This window comes from Glycine soja, chromosome 11, assembly GCF_004193775.1.
Source record: "Glycine soja cultivar W05 chromosome 11, ASM419377v2, whole genome shotgun sequence".
NCBI classification, from domain to species: domain Eukaryota; kingdom Viridiplantae; phylum Streptophyta; class Magnoliopsida; order Fabales; family Fabaceae; genus Glycine; species Glycine soja.
The window spans coordinates 4,706,882-4,723,526 of record NC_041012.1 but is presented as its reverse complement, the minus strand read 5'-3'; the positions used below and the strand labels follow the sequence as shown (position 1 = coordinate 4,723,526).

Below are 16,645 nucleotides of genomic sequence, written 5' to 3'. Positions count from 1 at the left end.
CTGTAGACCTTAATGTTTTTAAGCCAGCTTTTACTTAAATCAAAACTAAATTTCCTCTTGGTTTAGAATTCAAGTTATTTTTTTGGGCTAGAATAGATAGCAAACTTCCATCCTAGTAATTCTAACTTAGGTTTGTTTATCATGCACACTCCATTCAATATCAAAACATTTATATCTTGAATGCATCATATATCTGTAAACATGCTAACTTTTGAATGAAATAAATGAATGCATTGTTCTTCATTTTCTATTGAATTATATTAATAGAATAATGTTAGCAGCACATTTCATAGGGTTTCAACATGGATGGCACCATCAAATTGCAGACGCGTATAAGTTATGAAAAAAAATAGCTATAGTTTAATAGTTTAATGATGGAAGCTTTACAAATGTAAACTGATACAAAATCAGTATATGAATAACATTAGTATTATAAAAGGATTTGAATTATCTAACTTATAAGGAAATAAATAAATTTCTTTTTTAGCAGGGTATCCACTTTAGATATTCACCATGGGAATTAAGTTCGAATGTTTACATTCGATTGATATTAGGTACATTAGGTGCATTTCCGATTTATTCAGGCAATATTTATAAAAGGTGATTTATTCAGGCATTCATATCATAAAAGGTACTAGTATAAATTAAAACGAGCAAAAGCTGCACTCATCTTTAAATGACACAATTTACAACGATGCTATTTCTATGAATAAGTTACTTAGCAAAGAAAAGGAGGAACGAATAAGTTAAAAAACATAACATATTTACATTCCCGAAACACTGGTGAAGGAAATTGAGAACCATGATCCGGAGAGAAAAAAAATGTGAAAAATCATAACAATAGCCAATCAAGACAGCTTTAACTGCAGATATTTTTTTTGGCTGGACTTCTTGTGGGGATTTCTTTTGTGGGTGGAACTTGGAAAAGGAGTGAGGGATTGCCAAATTATTTTTATGACATCAGGCACTAAAGAGATAAATTGGAGGATAAAGCAAGAGAAAGGAGAACAATTGTGCACAAAGCTGTAAAAACATGCCTACTCTACCAGAGGGGGGTAACGGCATATTGTACATGGCAAACAATCCAAATCACAGTTAAATCCTGTGAATTTACCATACAGTCAAAAAATTACAGCTGACTCCCTTACAAGCTGCCTGCCTCAGGTTGATTGATTTGTTCTCATCTGTTGGAAGACATCAAGGCTAATGGGTATAGAATCCTTCAGAGTTGGGCCTTTCCACATTGGAATCTTTTAATGTTGAGCAGATCATTTGTGTTCCAAATTGACAATCAGAAAATATTGTTGAAACAACAGTCAGATTGAGGTTCTAATAAAGGCGTCCCCTACACTTCAAGGATTCGCAAAGACAAGGAGATCCTTCTCCAGGCATAAGCTCGTACTGATAGTCATACGTTAGCTCTTCACCCAAAGTAATCTGTCAACAAGAAACAAAAAATGTAATCCATGGCATACAAAGAAGCTACTTGAAAGTCTGTCCACTGTTCACAACATAACATGCAGGACTGAATGTTCTTCACAAACAAAGCATGAAACATGGGAGTGTCGTGTGATGCTCATTATATCCATGCATACCATAATACATCCTTCAACCATAATATGGAAAGCAAATTTCTAACAACATATTTGCCAATAGGCAGGCAACCTTTCTATATTTTTGCTTTCTTTGTCAGAGCAAGGCAACAATCTAATAAAGCTGTGACCATCAATATTTTATGATGCACTCTTTTCACATCTCATGTTTCTTTCTCTGGCTTGAGTCTCCTTTCATACAACTCAGTCAGATATATCATACATATAACAAATAAAAAAAAGTTTGCATGTAGAAATTGCCAAGCATCATAAATGTTGGATTATTTTCAAGGAAATAGTCCTATAGAGGAGAGTACTTACATCTCGACTTGCATAAAAACCAATATGTGCACGTTCACAATCCATGCTCTCTACAATAACTTGGTGATTGACAAGATTTGGTGAGCAGCTACAACAACAATAAATTGTTAGAGGAAACCATCATAACATACATTTAGGATGTAAAAATCAGAATGTAGAATAGTTGCTAGTCACAAAAGTTTATGCATTTGTCAGTCCTGGACATTTTGAACAGCTCATTAGTAGCATGGATTCATGGATGGTGGAATAGGCAAAATCCCCCGCCAAAAACTTACTCAGGACATACAATTGCTTTGCAGTAATGCAAGTTTGGTTGAAGAAAATTCATTGGAAGGAAATCATAAAATTTTACCAACTGGAATTTTAAACCAGATAGTGTAGCAAAAAATCGATTAAAGAACCATGTTGCAAGCAACACTAGGCGAAATAGTATGTTAAGGAGCAAAATGCTCACCTATGATTGATGAATCTTGAGACATTTCCAAACTTAGTAGAATCAATTACATATTGAGCTTGTCCTTCAATCAATCTGCCTATATCATTAACACGAGCATCAATGTCGTAGAAATAACTGCAATGTTCTGTACCATATCTGATATTGATATAGACCAAGTCAGTATAAAGGGAAAAATCAATTAATCTAAAAGAAATTACATCTAGAAGAAATGTAAACCTCTTGCGCCTATTGCGTGCCTCTTGCACATCTAAAACTTCACCAATGTATTCACACACAAATGTGCCACGTAGAATAGCTTCACCAGCCCTTACTGCCCATCCCTATAAATCACATCATAAAAGTCAATGTAGCAAGCCTTTTGATTTGAGAACCATTTGAGTTATTTTTTTTAAAAAAAAAGAGTAACCTTTTTCTCTGTTTTAAAGACTTCCAATTTGACTCGTACTCCATTCTGCAATACTCTGTTTGGACAGGATTTATTGCATCTGCACATATGATTACACTCATAGACAAGATAACCTTCCTGCAGTTTTAGGACAATTCCCGGAGTGGAACAAAATGAAAATTTGTAAATAAATAAAAGAAATAGAGAAGGAATAAAAGGCAGAAATCTTCTGCATATGACACTGATTTACGAAGGGAACACAAAGGCAACATCATGCAATAAGCCAATAATGATGTTTAAAAATATCCTATATAAGTAATTCTCCAAAATCAGCACAAGATCCTACATCATGGTATTGCCAACAGAGCTAAGTCAACACATTCAAAGCAGCTATAATAATACTAACCAAAATATTTGCAAATTGCAATGATAAAAATAAGGAACATAAAAAACAGAAACAAACAAGTAAAAGTAAGCTGAAAGAGAAAATTATTCAATATTTTAGCAAGTACTAGATATACCATCACCAAGTAAAGCCTAACAGATCCAAATTTAATTCTTAGCTCAGATTTTGTATAGAACACTTTAATTGATAAAAAAAAAATTACCTCCAAGATTATTCGACCATTCTCATCATATGGGAACCTGCCACGCATTGGTTTCCCAAATATGTCTTTTGCATCATCATAGTCATTGCCAAAAAGGTATACATGATCGCAAGTTTCAGGACAGCAACTAGTGTATGAGCAGGCACATCCCAATTGCAGACTCTGCCAATAAACAGATAGGCTAAAGAATATTAAAAATCAATTAAAAGTAATGGTATATTGTCAACAAATATATATTATACCTACAATTTCAAAAAAGAAAAAAGGTATTATGTAGAAGAGTAACATTTATGAGTGTACCTGAGTACTTAACAGTCTAGACTCTAGATAGTTTTTTCAATACAAGTAAAAGGATTTTACAAGAACTTAGTAGAAATATGATCTATTTTAGATTCTTTATCCCTCTGGTTAGAAAATGATCACAGAACAAGTCACAGTGACCTACCTCTGAATCAAGACTAAGGGATTGATCAAGCATTGGCTTTGTAACATAGGTAATGGTCTCCCAAGGCATAGAAGAGCTTATATTTTGTCCATTACACCCATTCATATGAAGAGAATGCGTAAGTTCTTGATCTACTACACAAATCACTGGAACTGATTCCTTCCCAAAGCTAATGTCATCACACAAGATAACAGCTTTCTGCACTGAACCTAATTTTAAGGTACGCGAATTGATGATGCAGTGAAATTCATCCACCTCCCACTCATCACTTGCAGGATCAGATAAATTCACAGATTTGGGCATTACAGAATTACTAGGAAGCGATGCTAACGGAGAGAGCAAAGCTTGATCCATTGATACATTACAACCTCTAGGACAAATAAACCCCTCCTGGTGCCAATTTACCAAAATACTATGCTCACTGCAAATTTTTGCTGCCTTCAAATAGAGCTTTTCAGGCAAAATTCCATATTTCTCCTCCAGTGAGGCTACAAGACTAACTTTGCAGCAAGCAGAGCGAGCAATTGATAAAATGTCAAGATTGTTGGGCCGAGGTTTCGTTTTTTGAATCTCAGAAAACAAAATCTTTGAAACAGCTGAGCATTGATGTTCTGCCAATCTACCAATATTTGTTGTTTCACTTTCAGTAACATGAGGTGGTATGGTTATTCCTCCCGTGCCAAGTGAGTTTGTTGCCTGAATGCCTCGCTTTAAATTAGCATTAGCCTTATTTCTAAGCCTGTATGATGCTGCTGCCAAACCTTTTTTAAATCTAGGGCGGCTAAGTCTGCCAGATTTTAATCTATATGCATAATAGCGAACTCCCCTCTTTGCAGGGCGACTGCTAGCCAGATTTGGCCCCATATGAGCAGCTTGGTGATGTCGACCTAGGTCAGGTAGTAAATCAAATTTCAACCCACAAAACCTGCAAACAAATTTCCGTAAACCACCTGTATTCTCAGAATTATTCTCCAAGGGGACTGAATTTCCCTGATCATGTTTTACAGGAGAATCTTCGCCAGTAGAGAAAGTTTGCTGGTCAGGAGCTTTTGATGGTTTAAAATCAACAGGGTGAACTGATAAAACATGTTGCCATAATTGATCAGTATTTCCAAAATGACTCCCACAAGGAATGCATTGGAGAAGCATGCATTGTTCAACAAATTGCACATGATGTCTCTCCTGAACATGAGTTTCCAATAGTTTTCTGTTAGTAAACGAATCCAGACAAATGGCACATGCATAGCCTCTAAAGAGCCACTGTGCTTCCTTTTTATGACTGTCCATCCAATGGTTACCAAGTGCTTGGTCATCAGGAAATTCTGCAGAGCATATCTTACATTTGATGGCATTTTCCTCATCACAGTTATCATTAATTGTGGATGGCAAGAGTGGTGGTTCTTCCATGACAGAGGTTATATCCATGTCATCATTGAATCCCCATATTAACTTGATTCTTGCCTTTTCACTGTGAACTAACTTTGTAAAAAACTCTCCTACATTGGAATCTTTAGAGGCTTCAGTCAAAGCCCACTGGAATTGGACATCCTTAGGAACAGGGTTTCTTAATGATAAAATGCTTTTGAATAACCTGTAAAATAGTTCACATGCTTTATGCAGATGTACCTTTTGCTCCCATGAGCTGCAGTCCCTCAAAAGTCCTGTGAACACTTCTTTTGATACTATTCTACTCTTCCCATTTCTTGCACGCTTAAGCCAGCTTGGAAGGTGACTTTCACAGTACAAGCAATACCTTTTAGGACCTTCCATACAAGGATTTTTCTTATCAAAGGGAGGAGAACCTATACAGTGCATTGTCACCATTGCATTATGATCATTTTCAGAATGCATGGGTTTCTCATTAAAGTTGCTTTCTCCATGTACAGAATCAGCACCAATAGATGACACTGGATCCACTTGCAGTGGACTTTCAAGATTTACCAATACCAAGTCTTTGCCAAACATGTCCTCTGAACCAGTATAATTTTCTTTGTGCTTCCTCTTTAGTGTATTCTGGGGTAAATTTGATGTCTGCTCTGTTTCAGCATGTGGTCGGTGTTTCTTACAGAATAAAGAGCCAGGTAGGGCACGATGCTTACATCTAGTACCCAGAACAGTTGTACCTTCACACATTGGAGTATCAACTGGAACAGGCTTTTCAGATTTTGTTGGGCTGCCCAAAAATCGAGAGGACAAATGTACACAACAGTATACATCACCATCATTTGCCCATCTCACACACTGTCTTCCCTTTGCTTCAATATAAGCTATACATTGTCGATTCTTACTACCAGGTTCTACAGAATTTGCAACAGTCAGTTCATTTGTAGGTGTTGATTCCATTTCTTTGGTATGCAAAAAATCAGAATCGGTAGCCTCAACTACAATTTCATTCCATTTATTGGCCAAATTACTAGGTGAAGCAGTTGCCACAGACACCTCCCTAACGCCTTCCTGTTTGCAAGACTCAGCTGCTAATGTGCTCAATGTGTCCTGATTCTTAAAGAAGCCAGGGTCAGCCTCAAGAGCAATAGTTTGGTCCTTGATTTCCACTTGTGAAGCATGTGTATCTGCACGACGAACTTCAAGTTTGGGCCTTTTTCTACAAACCTGAAGGTTTGCTTGGTACAAATCATCAGAACTCTGTTGCCGGGTGTCTTTGCTGCTTGATAAGGAGGGTGGTGTAGAAAACCATCTCATTACATCCTGCTTCCAGGTTTTCCATTCAGAACCTAATGTTGGTTGCATTGGTGCAACTGCATCCCAGAGAGTATTAACCCCATTCCACAAAATAGAATCAAATAATTCCTGAAAAAGAAAAGGAATAAAATCAACCAAACATATTGAGCCAAAAGATTGTGATCATTGTTTGTAACAGGGCATGTGCATTCATTGTTGCATTGCATGTATTCAAAAATTGACATGTGATTTCAATCTAAGCACCTTGAAAGAAGCACCACAATAGCTATGTCATATATTATTACAAAGCACTAAAAATAAATTAGGCTATATCAGCTAAGTACAGTATTTGAAGTTATTAAATGTATCTGACAGAATTAGCCTCTATTGAAATACTCAACACAACAAAATCACTTCATTAATGTTTTCGCATTCCATTTAATGGAGATAACAAGAGGGTAGGATAAAGTTGGAAAAAAATAATTAGTTTGGCTTTCTATATCAACAAATAAAATCAAACATAATTTATTCTGCAAAATGATGGATATTTTGAAACAGTATATTTTATGGAGATTTGCTGAAACCTGGGAGACAAAACATTATGAAAAGTGTATTTTTCTTATTATTTGATTACGTTATTTTTTTATAGGGCGTCAGCCTATTGGGTTCTTTAGGTTGAAGACTTCAATTTTCTTTTCTTTATTTGTTATAACTTATCAGTTAGAAGTTAGATAATTTAGTGTAATATAAACAAAACAAACAGAGGACAATGACCTAGGCATACTCTACAGTAATGAAAAACTTTTTATTTTCAGCAGAAATGAAGCAGAAGGATGGCTCACTAAGTTTGGATTTGGATCCTCTCCTGAAGAGGAATAAATCATGCTAGAGTAAAAAAGACAATTTTTATCAAATAAAATTAGTGGGACCTACAACCAATCACAGTGGATCCTTATTTGATAAAAAATGCCTCATTTTGGTTTATAGCGGCAGTAAAGGGAGGTCAAAATACTACCAAATTCAAAATGTCAACAAAAACAAATAATCATGAAAACCTTTTTTTGGCTATGATCAAAACCTTTTAATGCCAAATTTCTAGATCTATTTCTGTTAACTCCATTATGGGTTATGGACTGGGCAATCAGCTGAGCTTGAATGTCGTTTCATCAAAAGCACTTAATGAAAGAAAGGGAGCAAGATAACACAAGCGAAAAAATCAGAGACATCCTTTAGCTACTCTGCCTACTCAAATTTTAAGCTTTTCATTTTCTATTCTTTTATACTGTTATCATCTTTGTGAGCAAAAATATGCTAGTTGTAATGAATTGGTAGTCAAAATCACATTGTACCTCCTTTAGAAGCTCTACTGATTCAGCGCTATTTGCACTCTGACATCTTTCAGCCCAAGAGGGATAAGAATGCTGTAACCAGTCAGCATTTATATGGTGCTGGAGTATGCTCTGTAAGGCAAAAAAGTGTAAAACTACTTCAGTCACATGGAGAAAGTTATATTAAAAAAATCATGGAAACAACCATTGTTGTATTTATCTAAAGAAAATTATTAATATTAGGACTTAAAAAACTTTATAGCGATAGCATAGCTCCAGTGACATAAATTGCAGAGTCTATGCTAAGCATACTGTAGGTATTAGCATTCAGCTTCACATGTATATTGGTAATTCAGCCATCAATCAAATCTAATATTGATTTACTTGATCAAATTATCAAGTAGATATTCTAAGCCAAGTACATGATATGAAATCTTAAAAGGGAAAAAAGAATGGATATGTGCTTTATTGAAGAGATATCATGCTAAGCTCTCTCTCTCTCTCTCTCTCTCTCTCTCTCTCTCTATATATATATATATATATATATATATATATATATATATATAGTAAGAAAAGGCCAAGCATATCTAATATAAGAACAGACGCAAAAAATTAAAATGCTCCTTATTTCAGGATAGTATAATGAATTATGAAATGCATAATATATCAAGCAAAGTAGAAAGTAATTCATGACTAGTTGTACGACAAGATAATAAAAGTGCTCTAAGCCTCTTAGACCAATGAAGAATGTCATACAAAGGAGTGGAGGAAAGTGGTCTGATATCCTCTAACATGCCATAACAAGAAACATTACTATCTGAGAAAAATAATCAGAAGCTTGCAAAAACAATATACTTTGAAATTAACAGGATAAGAGGCCTATAATCGTGTAACATTATAAAAAAATTAACAAATAAAGCATTAATCAAAGCAGATATGCTGCACAAAATTCACATGCCAAAGATAAACAAAAGAATGATTAATGCTTAGTTTTCATTCTTTCAATTTCTACCGTATCTCCAAATCGTAAAACAACTTTCAATGCATTGGAACTGTATCAATTAATGTTTTCAGTTCACCATTAATTATTTGTACATAACATTCCAAAACTACAATATTTCCAAGTAGTTTTTTCACTTTTAATTGAATTAAAAATGTATAATAATGGACAAACATTGCAAATCAATCACAAGCATTTCATCATTTGATTGACAATTTTTTGGATATTTCTGACACTCAGTGTATGAACCCAACAGAGAAAAATGGCTACAAGGGGTTCAAACATTATGACAAAACAAATTTTAGCAATTTAAGTTTCCTAGAAAATTTATAATTCCTTACTGTTTTAGCAAAACAATGCCAAGGGTCAGAAAAACATCAACACAGACAACTATATTAAGCAACTGCGATACATTAATAAAACAAGTATTGAGAAATCATAAAGTTAAAGATACTATCATCAGGAATTGAAATTTACATTATGCAGCTTTAGAAGCATTCTTCCAAAATTGGAATAATCATTACAACGAGAAGCCTCCATTGCAAATTCCTTCCAGACCTTCACATCACGTGCAGTTTCTGTCAAAGCCTGTATTTATTGAATAAACTCTAGTTAGAAAGTGAATATATATGTATATGTACGTGTGTGTGTGTGTGTATAGAGAGAGAGAGAAACTGCAAGAAAAGGAGTGTAGAAAAGGAAATAGTGTCACCACATACACTAAAATGAAACTGATCGACCATGTTCAGCATGCCAACGACTAGCTTTTGCATTATAAACCTCCGTGCAACAGTTAAGTCTTTTACCATTTTCAATCCCACCTGATGAGTCTTATATGCAATAGGATGGGGATACTCATTAATTGATCTAACAAGCAGCATGTCCGCCCAAGAATAAATCCTTGTGTGTGGAAAAAATATAACAAAATATTTCTTTCTGTCATGAGTTGGTTTTGCTTTCAAAGTTGATGACGGCCAGTCAGCCCTTGCACATCGGATACCAGCCTGCCACTTCCCTCTCCACTAAAAAGACAAAGAAGTCATAAAGAATAGAAAATTAGCAAAGCTTGCATTTTGATTTTCCATTTTTAACAGAGTGAAAACCTTCCAAGTTTCTAAATGAATAATTTCTCATGATCAGGCATTCCAGATCAGTTAGAGTAGCAAATTCAGAGTTTAATGCATAGACAACATTAATGAAGCTAGGATAGAGTCATGGAGCAACCAAAAATCTCAATGTAGGGAGAATAGCAAACATTCATCATTAAAAGAATTATGGTTACCTTGATCCACAATGCCACAGATTCATCTCCCTCTAGCCACTTGGGTTCGGAACATGACAAGTCTCCTTCCCTACTGTTGTTTGGTGATTCACTTTCAATTGTATCCACAACAGAGACAGAGTTCTCAGATGTCAAGAAAGGTTCATTTACCATGTCTTCTTCAAAATCATGAAAACCACAATATTCATGTTGGTAATCTACTTGACAGTCACAACATGAAGCTCCAATGCATTGACAATCTGAATTAGTTGACAAATCACCTTGTCTTTCTATCTGAGGCCCTTGCATCCTATGTGATGATTCATTCAATCGAGCAGCTACAAAGTTGACTTGTTCACCATTTTCTGGACAATTAGGTTGTTCCAGGTATACAAATGCTGTTCCTGAACTCTGCTGAGGGCAATCAGATTCCCCAGCATATTGAACACCAGAACAAGGAAGCACTTTGATAACACTAATCTAAAATAGAGTTTGGTACATGATACGCAAGCTATGACTGATGACTCTTATCTCACCACCCTGTTAAAGAAAATGTCATTACATGAAAAAGTCAGACAACAAAGTCTTAGCCACAGTAATTTACAAAAGAAGTTCAGAATAAAAAGAGAAACATTGAAACTTCATGGCAAGAGCATGTCAATTTAAAAGAAAAAAGAAAAAGATGGCTCAGTTCACAAAGCTCCTGCCATTTTCAGGATCTAGGAAGGTTAGATGTACAAAACCTTACCCCCACAAAAAACAGACAATGTTTCTACAACTACAATTTAATTCTTACAAGACAGTAACCTTAGTTTCAATCTAGTACGGACTTAATGAATTGGCAGCATTGAAGCAATGAATCTTTGCCATTATAACTATTTCAAGGAAAAGGTTGATTGCTGACTAGAATGTGATTGCTTATTTATTAGATCGATAATTATTAATTTCACCTACTCACAAGCAGTGTTGTTAAATGGCAGCCATGGTGGAATGGCGTAATGGATTTTTTGTCAACCAACATAGGGAATGTATGAAGGGAAGGCCTGCCATGGCGGTGCCATAAAGCGCAATGGCTTCTTTATATGGCAGAATTTTGGCCTTCCGCCATTGATAACACTGCTCGCAGGTATGCCTGGATGTTAATTTCTGTTTTTGATGTCTATTCAGGAGCACATAAGCCAAAATGTCTTACTGTTCTATTGAAGTTCAACTAACCTTGCTACTTCACAGTAGATCAGGGAGACAACCAAGATTACATAGTCAAGAATGCAAGTTTAGAATTGTTAGAATAAGGTGCAGCTCACATATCACACATTAAACGAGTTCATACATCACATTTAGATACATTTAGTTTACATAGGAATTAGAATTTAGGAAGCAGCACCGATTTCCTCTAAATTCAACAAGATTATTAAATCAGTAATTATTAGTTTCACCTATTGACAGATATTTCTATTGGTTAATATTAAAATGCCCTATTTTCCTATCAAAATTCATATAACCTTGCTTCTCCAAAGCAGTCCATACTAGAATCAGGGACCGTGATGACCTTGCCAATAATGCAAATATAAAAATATATTAGATCTGCAATTATCAGTTTAATCTATTGACAAGTGTTTCTACTGGTTAGTTGTTGTTGCTGATGTCTATTCAGGAACACAAATAAAAATGCCTTTGTTTTTTTATTGGAGATCACATAACCTTGCTACCTCATGCTAAAATCAGGGGCCATGGAGACCTTGATAGTTTTGATGGAGAATCAGATTTTGGTAGTACTAAAAGTGCATCAAGGAATTGAATGCCCAGTGGACATGTGTGTGCATGTATGTGTATTCATCACTATCCCTAATTCTAGGGTGGAGTAGCAAGATTATTTGAACTTTGACGGAAATATGAGGCACTTCATTGTGTTTTTGAATAAGCATCAACAACAGAACTTAACCTCTTGGCATATCAGTAAGTATATGAAGTTAATAACCATTGACATATAAATTATTCTCAGACACAGGATGGTGGCAACAGGCAACAGCCTGAAAGTTGATGAAGTTAATAACCATATGACTAAGATTGGAAAGAAACCTCATAGTCATAATATTTTATAATTGTTAATAATTAATTTTTAAAGAAATTCACTGATGTTAAAATATGAGCACAAACTCTTTAAAAGTGAGCTTAATAACCATATGACTAAGATTGGAAAGAAACCTCATAGTCATAATATTTTATAATTGTTAATAATTAATTTTTAAAGAAATTCATTGATGTTAAAATATGAGCACAAACTCTTTAAAAGTGAGCTTAATTAATGCATCTTATTTTGTCCAGGATTTAATTCAATTCCATTTCATTCTAGATTCTTTAAATTTCTTGATGGAGTTTCATGTAACTAGTAGTAAGTACAAAAAAAAAATTATTTGTTCATTAATTACAATAACTTGTTTATGAATTCTTTTTATGACTGTATAAGGCAATGACATTAATGAGTTAATAAAACAAAAATGAACAAGTTCAAATCAGTTAAAGATAAACATATGCAACATGGTTCAAAAATAAGTTTTATCATCATACAAAAATGTGAAAGCAAAGAATTATAATGAGAATCAACAGTATAAACTTTGTATAAATAACATATATGGTCCACTATCCTCCCCGACCCTCCGAGGGTGGCAACTTAACTTTCTGCATTGGCTTATCAAACCCCTGCTTCAATTCAATGTGAACTAACAGAAGAATCTAAATTTTCTTTATTAATGCCCCGAACACAGAAAGCGTTTAATGAATTAGAGGCTTTAATAAGTTAAGCATCATTTGAAGAAAAAAAATCAGAATCTTTTATGAATTTTGAAAAGGCAATAATAGTTCATGCGTGACTCCATAACGAATTCATTTTAAGGAAATTTGAATTAATACACGCAATGCCATAAATGACATGATTCCAAGTAAGTACGCTGAGTTCAGGCAGATTCATGCTATAATAGCATCAGAGACATTAATATTTTTAAATCAAAACTTAAGGAAATAATTAATCTTGAAGCCCAAATTTGAATATCTTTTTCGTAAAATTCGAGTCAAAAAAAGAATCCCCAAAACAAATCCAAGCAAAGAGAAACAGTAAAGATAGTGATTTTGTTATCGCAATTACGAGAATCAAAACAGAAAGCTAGCAATTGAAAATTGCATCATTTTATATCTGGCAACGTTAGTTCATCCCTCCATGCCCAACCCTTAAACCTCCACTCCAAAAAAAAAAAAAATGTTATTCCACCACTTAGGGTAGGAATCAATGATCTCAGTCCCCAGCAGTGTAAATCCACAACAGCATAAAAACGTTCAGAAAAATCTTAGCAGTTGTCAGATTTCACAGGCACAAAACAGCACAGGCACATCCCGATTAAGGTACTAGATCTTTATCAAATCACATTCACCACCAAAACCCGTAATGACGAAGACCCAATAGTAAAATTAGCCTAAATCCCTGCATTATTGTGGGTATGGTATTAATAAACCCTAACCAAATCCAAAGTCTACAATATGATGAACATGTAACTGCATGTCTCAAGAATGAAAAGGATGTGCAGAATCATACGAGTAAAAATAAAATAAAAAACGGACATCAATCAATTATAACCTCGATACTTAATAGAGGTGCTCCTTAAAACGTTGAACGAAAAGGGGTAAGATCTTCCCTCCTGCCATTACTAGTAAGTCTTTTTTCTGTTACCTATAAAGATTTTTTTTTTTTTAATTTTTGCTATATAATACATAAGGTACAAAAAAAATATCCATATAAGGGATGAGCTAGGTCAGATACAATAACCAATTTGACTGCAAAAAATGTGACATAAAATTGAATAGACATTGGCTAAGGCAAAATTCAGAGAATAAAAAAGAACTAGGAAAGGGGTGGTAGTGGTAATGTACCTTAATAATGGGAGTGGGGGAAGTTTACGCACGAAGGTGAGTATTTTGCTGGGTCTATTTGAGGGGTGGTGGGTGGGTGAGTGAAATTGGTTTGTGGTATTTTTATGTGAAAAAATGTTGTGTCTTCTTTTTCCCTAATCGATGCCTCGCACATACTCACTGGGGCTATTGCTTAGTGATAGATAGATGATATTCATATTGATAATTTTGTATATATTTATACCAAGTGGGGTTCTAGGTTTTAGATATTGGAAGAAAGAGGGGATGGGATCAGGTTCCGTGCCCAAATTACATGACAAGCAAAAAGGATTTTATACAATTTAATTAGACAAAGTGTTGGGTTTGGGTTAAAATTAAATGCCAAAATTTTATTTTTGTCCCCTAGTTTATCTTTATTTTTAGATTTTGTCCTCTAGTAATTTAATTCACGAATTTGGTCCTCCTATTTTGTAAATTGTACAATATTGATTCCTCATACTACAATTAGTCGTTCCGTTAATAAGTGATATTGACTGTTACATGTCACGTTGTTATTGGATGATGACTGTCACATGTTATGTTTTGATTGGTCAATGAAAAAAATTATCTTTCATGAAGTTGACATTCAATCATACTATAAAATGTTACCGTCATCATCCAATAACAACATGACATGTGGCGGTCAACATCACTTGTGTCAATGTTCAATTGTGGTTTGGGGGTCAACATTACATGATTTTACAAAATAAGAGAACCAAATTCGTAATGAATTAAATTACTAGGAGACCAAATTTGAAATTGAAAATAAATTGGAGGACCAAAATTACAATTTTGATAAGGAATGATTTGATGGGGCGAGGGATGGCAAGTTTTTAATTTAAATATATTTTCATATATAATTTTTTAATAATTATTTTTTTTATAATTTTTTAATATAATTATTAATATGAAAATTTATTTATTTAAAAAATGTATTATAATTAATTAATGAAAATTTTATTTTTTGTGAAAAAATAAAAAACCAATTAGTATTATAAAATTTGTTTGTTATTAGTCAAGTAATCCAATCATTAAATATATAATTTTAATTATTTCAAATCTATTATATGTAATTAAGATTACTGATCTTTTTGGTTTTATTATTTATTAATTATTTGAACTTTATTTAATTTTCATTTTAAATTCCAAATGTATTATTTATTCTTCTCTTTATATGTTTTGTTTCCTTTCGCTTTTTACTATTTAATTTTATTATCCTTTTTTTTTCTCTTTAATTTTACACTTTTTCCATTATTTTTTAATATTTTTTTTCCAATTTCACATGTGTGGGAAAGGATGTTATCCTCATGTAACATTTTTCTCTTTTTTCATTTGTCACATGTTATTCCAAAAAGAAAAATATTTTATACATAATCTTTTTATACTGATGTTAAATTGATCTTTTTTGTTTTTTTTTTCAAAAATGGTGAGCATAAAAATGTTATATATATACATTTGTTATATAATATAAAATATTGTTTGATATGTGAATCTTTAATCTATTTTTTAGTTCGGATCAAAAGTATAACGATTAGAAATGAAAAAAAATATCTATTAAAATTTATTATGGATTTAAATAAATAATTTAATGGAGATATGCATTTAAGAAAAGTAAAATAAAACAATTTTTATTCTACTTATGTATTAAATAAATATAGATAAATAATAACTTAAACTTATGGTGTACATAGAATTCAAAATTAATTAAATAACTTAATTATATATACGTTAAGTTCTTCTAATATAATTTTAGTATAAATATAAAAATTGAAAATTATTTATTTTTAGTATAAATATATTTTTTAAAAGTATTTTTTCTAATATAATAATATAGTTCAAATATTTTTGTTTTTAATTTAATTTATTTTTTATTTTAATTTTTAAATATAAATATATATTTAAAATAAAAAAAACATTACAAATTATAATAATATAATAGCTCGTAAATTATAAACCTGAGACGATTAAAAAAAATGGGTTATTACACTAGTTTGATAAATAGATAGATAAAAATAATAGTCATTTGAGAGGTGTGTGGTGGGATTACAAAGATGGGTCCTGACAATAAGGGCTGGGATTGTGAGTTTGAAACCTTTGGCTGAGGGGTTTTTTTTCCGGCTTCTGCATCCAACGCTCGCGGGAGTCAGCAACTGCGTTTTTCTATATTAGACATATATAGAAAGTGTCTATACTCTATAGTCATGACTCTTCACTTGCCAAATTTTTTAATTTTCTTAAGATCTATGGATATTTTTCGTTTTTAGATTTTGATTATTTATGTATGAATTTAGGAAATAATGAATATAATATATTTTAAATTTGTTATGTGTATCCTTGATACTAAAAATAGAGCAAATAATAGGATAAGAAAAAAAAATTGGATGGAAAATGAAGAATAAGTTTGGGCATCATGGGCATCGAAATGCAAACGGTAATTTGCTGAATTTTCCGTGAAAGAAAAATGTCACACCAAAACAATGCACTTTGATTTTGTTTGCAACGACGGCCATCGCAAACCAAACAATGCCATATTGTGACCACTAGATTTAGTATAGTTTTTTGTATGTGACTAGATTTAGATTAGTTGTGGTATGGACCTGTGGGCCAGTATATTAAGATTAGCATTTTTT

The 16,645-nt window shown here is 33.1% G+C and overlaps 1 protein-coding gene across 2 annotated transcripts; it reads right to left on the bottom strand.

Annotated features, from left to right (window-relative positions):
* Window positions 1-644: 644 nt before the first annotated feature.
* On the bottom strand, window positions 645-14,189 carry LOC114376018 (histone-lysine N-methyltransferase SUVR5-like). Of its 2 annotated transcripts, none has more exons than XM_028333916.1 (12): window positions 13,998-14,189; window positions 10,098-10,616; window positions 9,535-9,837; window positions 9,293-9,403; window positions 7,837-7,947; window positions 3,809-6,616; window positions 3,364-3,525; window positions 2,777-2,893; window positions 2,587-2,690; window positions 2,368-2,505; window positions 1,914-2,001; window positions 645-1,437 (listed from the first exon to the last, which is right to left on the bottom strand). In XM_028333916.1, exons 2-12 carry the CDS (start codon window positions 10,383-10,385, stop codon window positions 1,330-1,332), a joined length of 4,338 nt encoding a protein of 1,445 aa, XP_028189717.1. In that variant the 5' UTR covers window positions 10,386-10,616; window positions 13,998-14,189; the 3' UTR covers window positions 645-1,329. The 2 variants fall into 2 exon arrangements, with proteins under 2 accessions (XP_028189717.1, XP_028189718.1); XM_028333917.1 differs by lacking the exon at window positions 13,998-14,189 and adding an exon at window positions 13,705-13,863.
* Between the last annotated feature and the right edge of the window lie 2,456 nt (window positions 14,190-16,645).

Coding starts and splice junctions, on each gene's coding strand:
- LOC114376018 (XM_028333916.1), bottom strand. CDS start 10,385: ATGCAAGGGCCTCAGATAGAAAGACAAGGTGATTTGTCAACTAATTCA. Junction 7,948..9,292: donor TGCTTCTAAAGCTGCATAAT/GTAAATTTCAAT, acceptor TTTGCCTTACAG/AGCATACTCCAGCACCATAT. Junction 3,526..3,808: donor CCCTTAGTCTTGATTCAGAG/GTAGGTCACTGT, acceptor GTTTATTGGCAG/AGTCTGCAATTGGGATGTGC.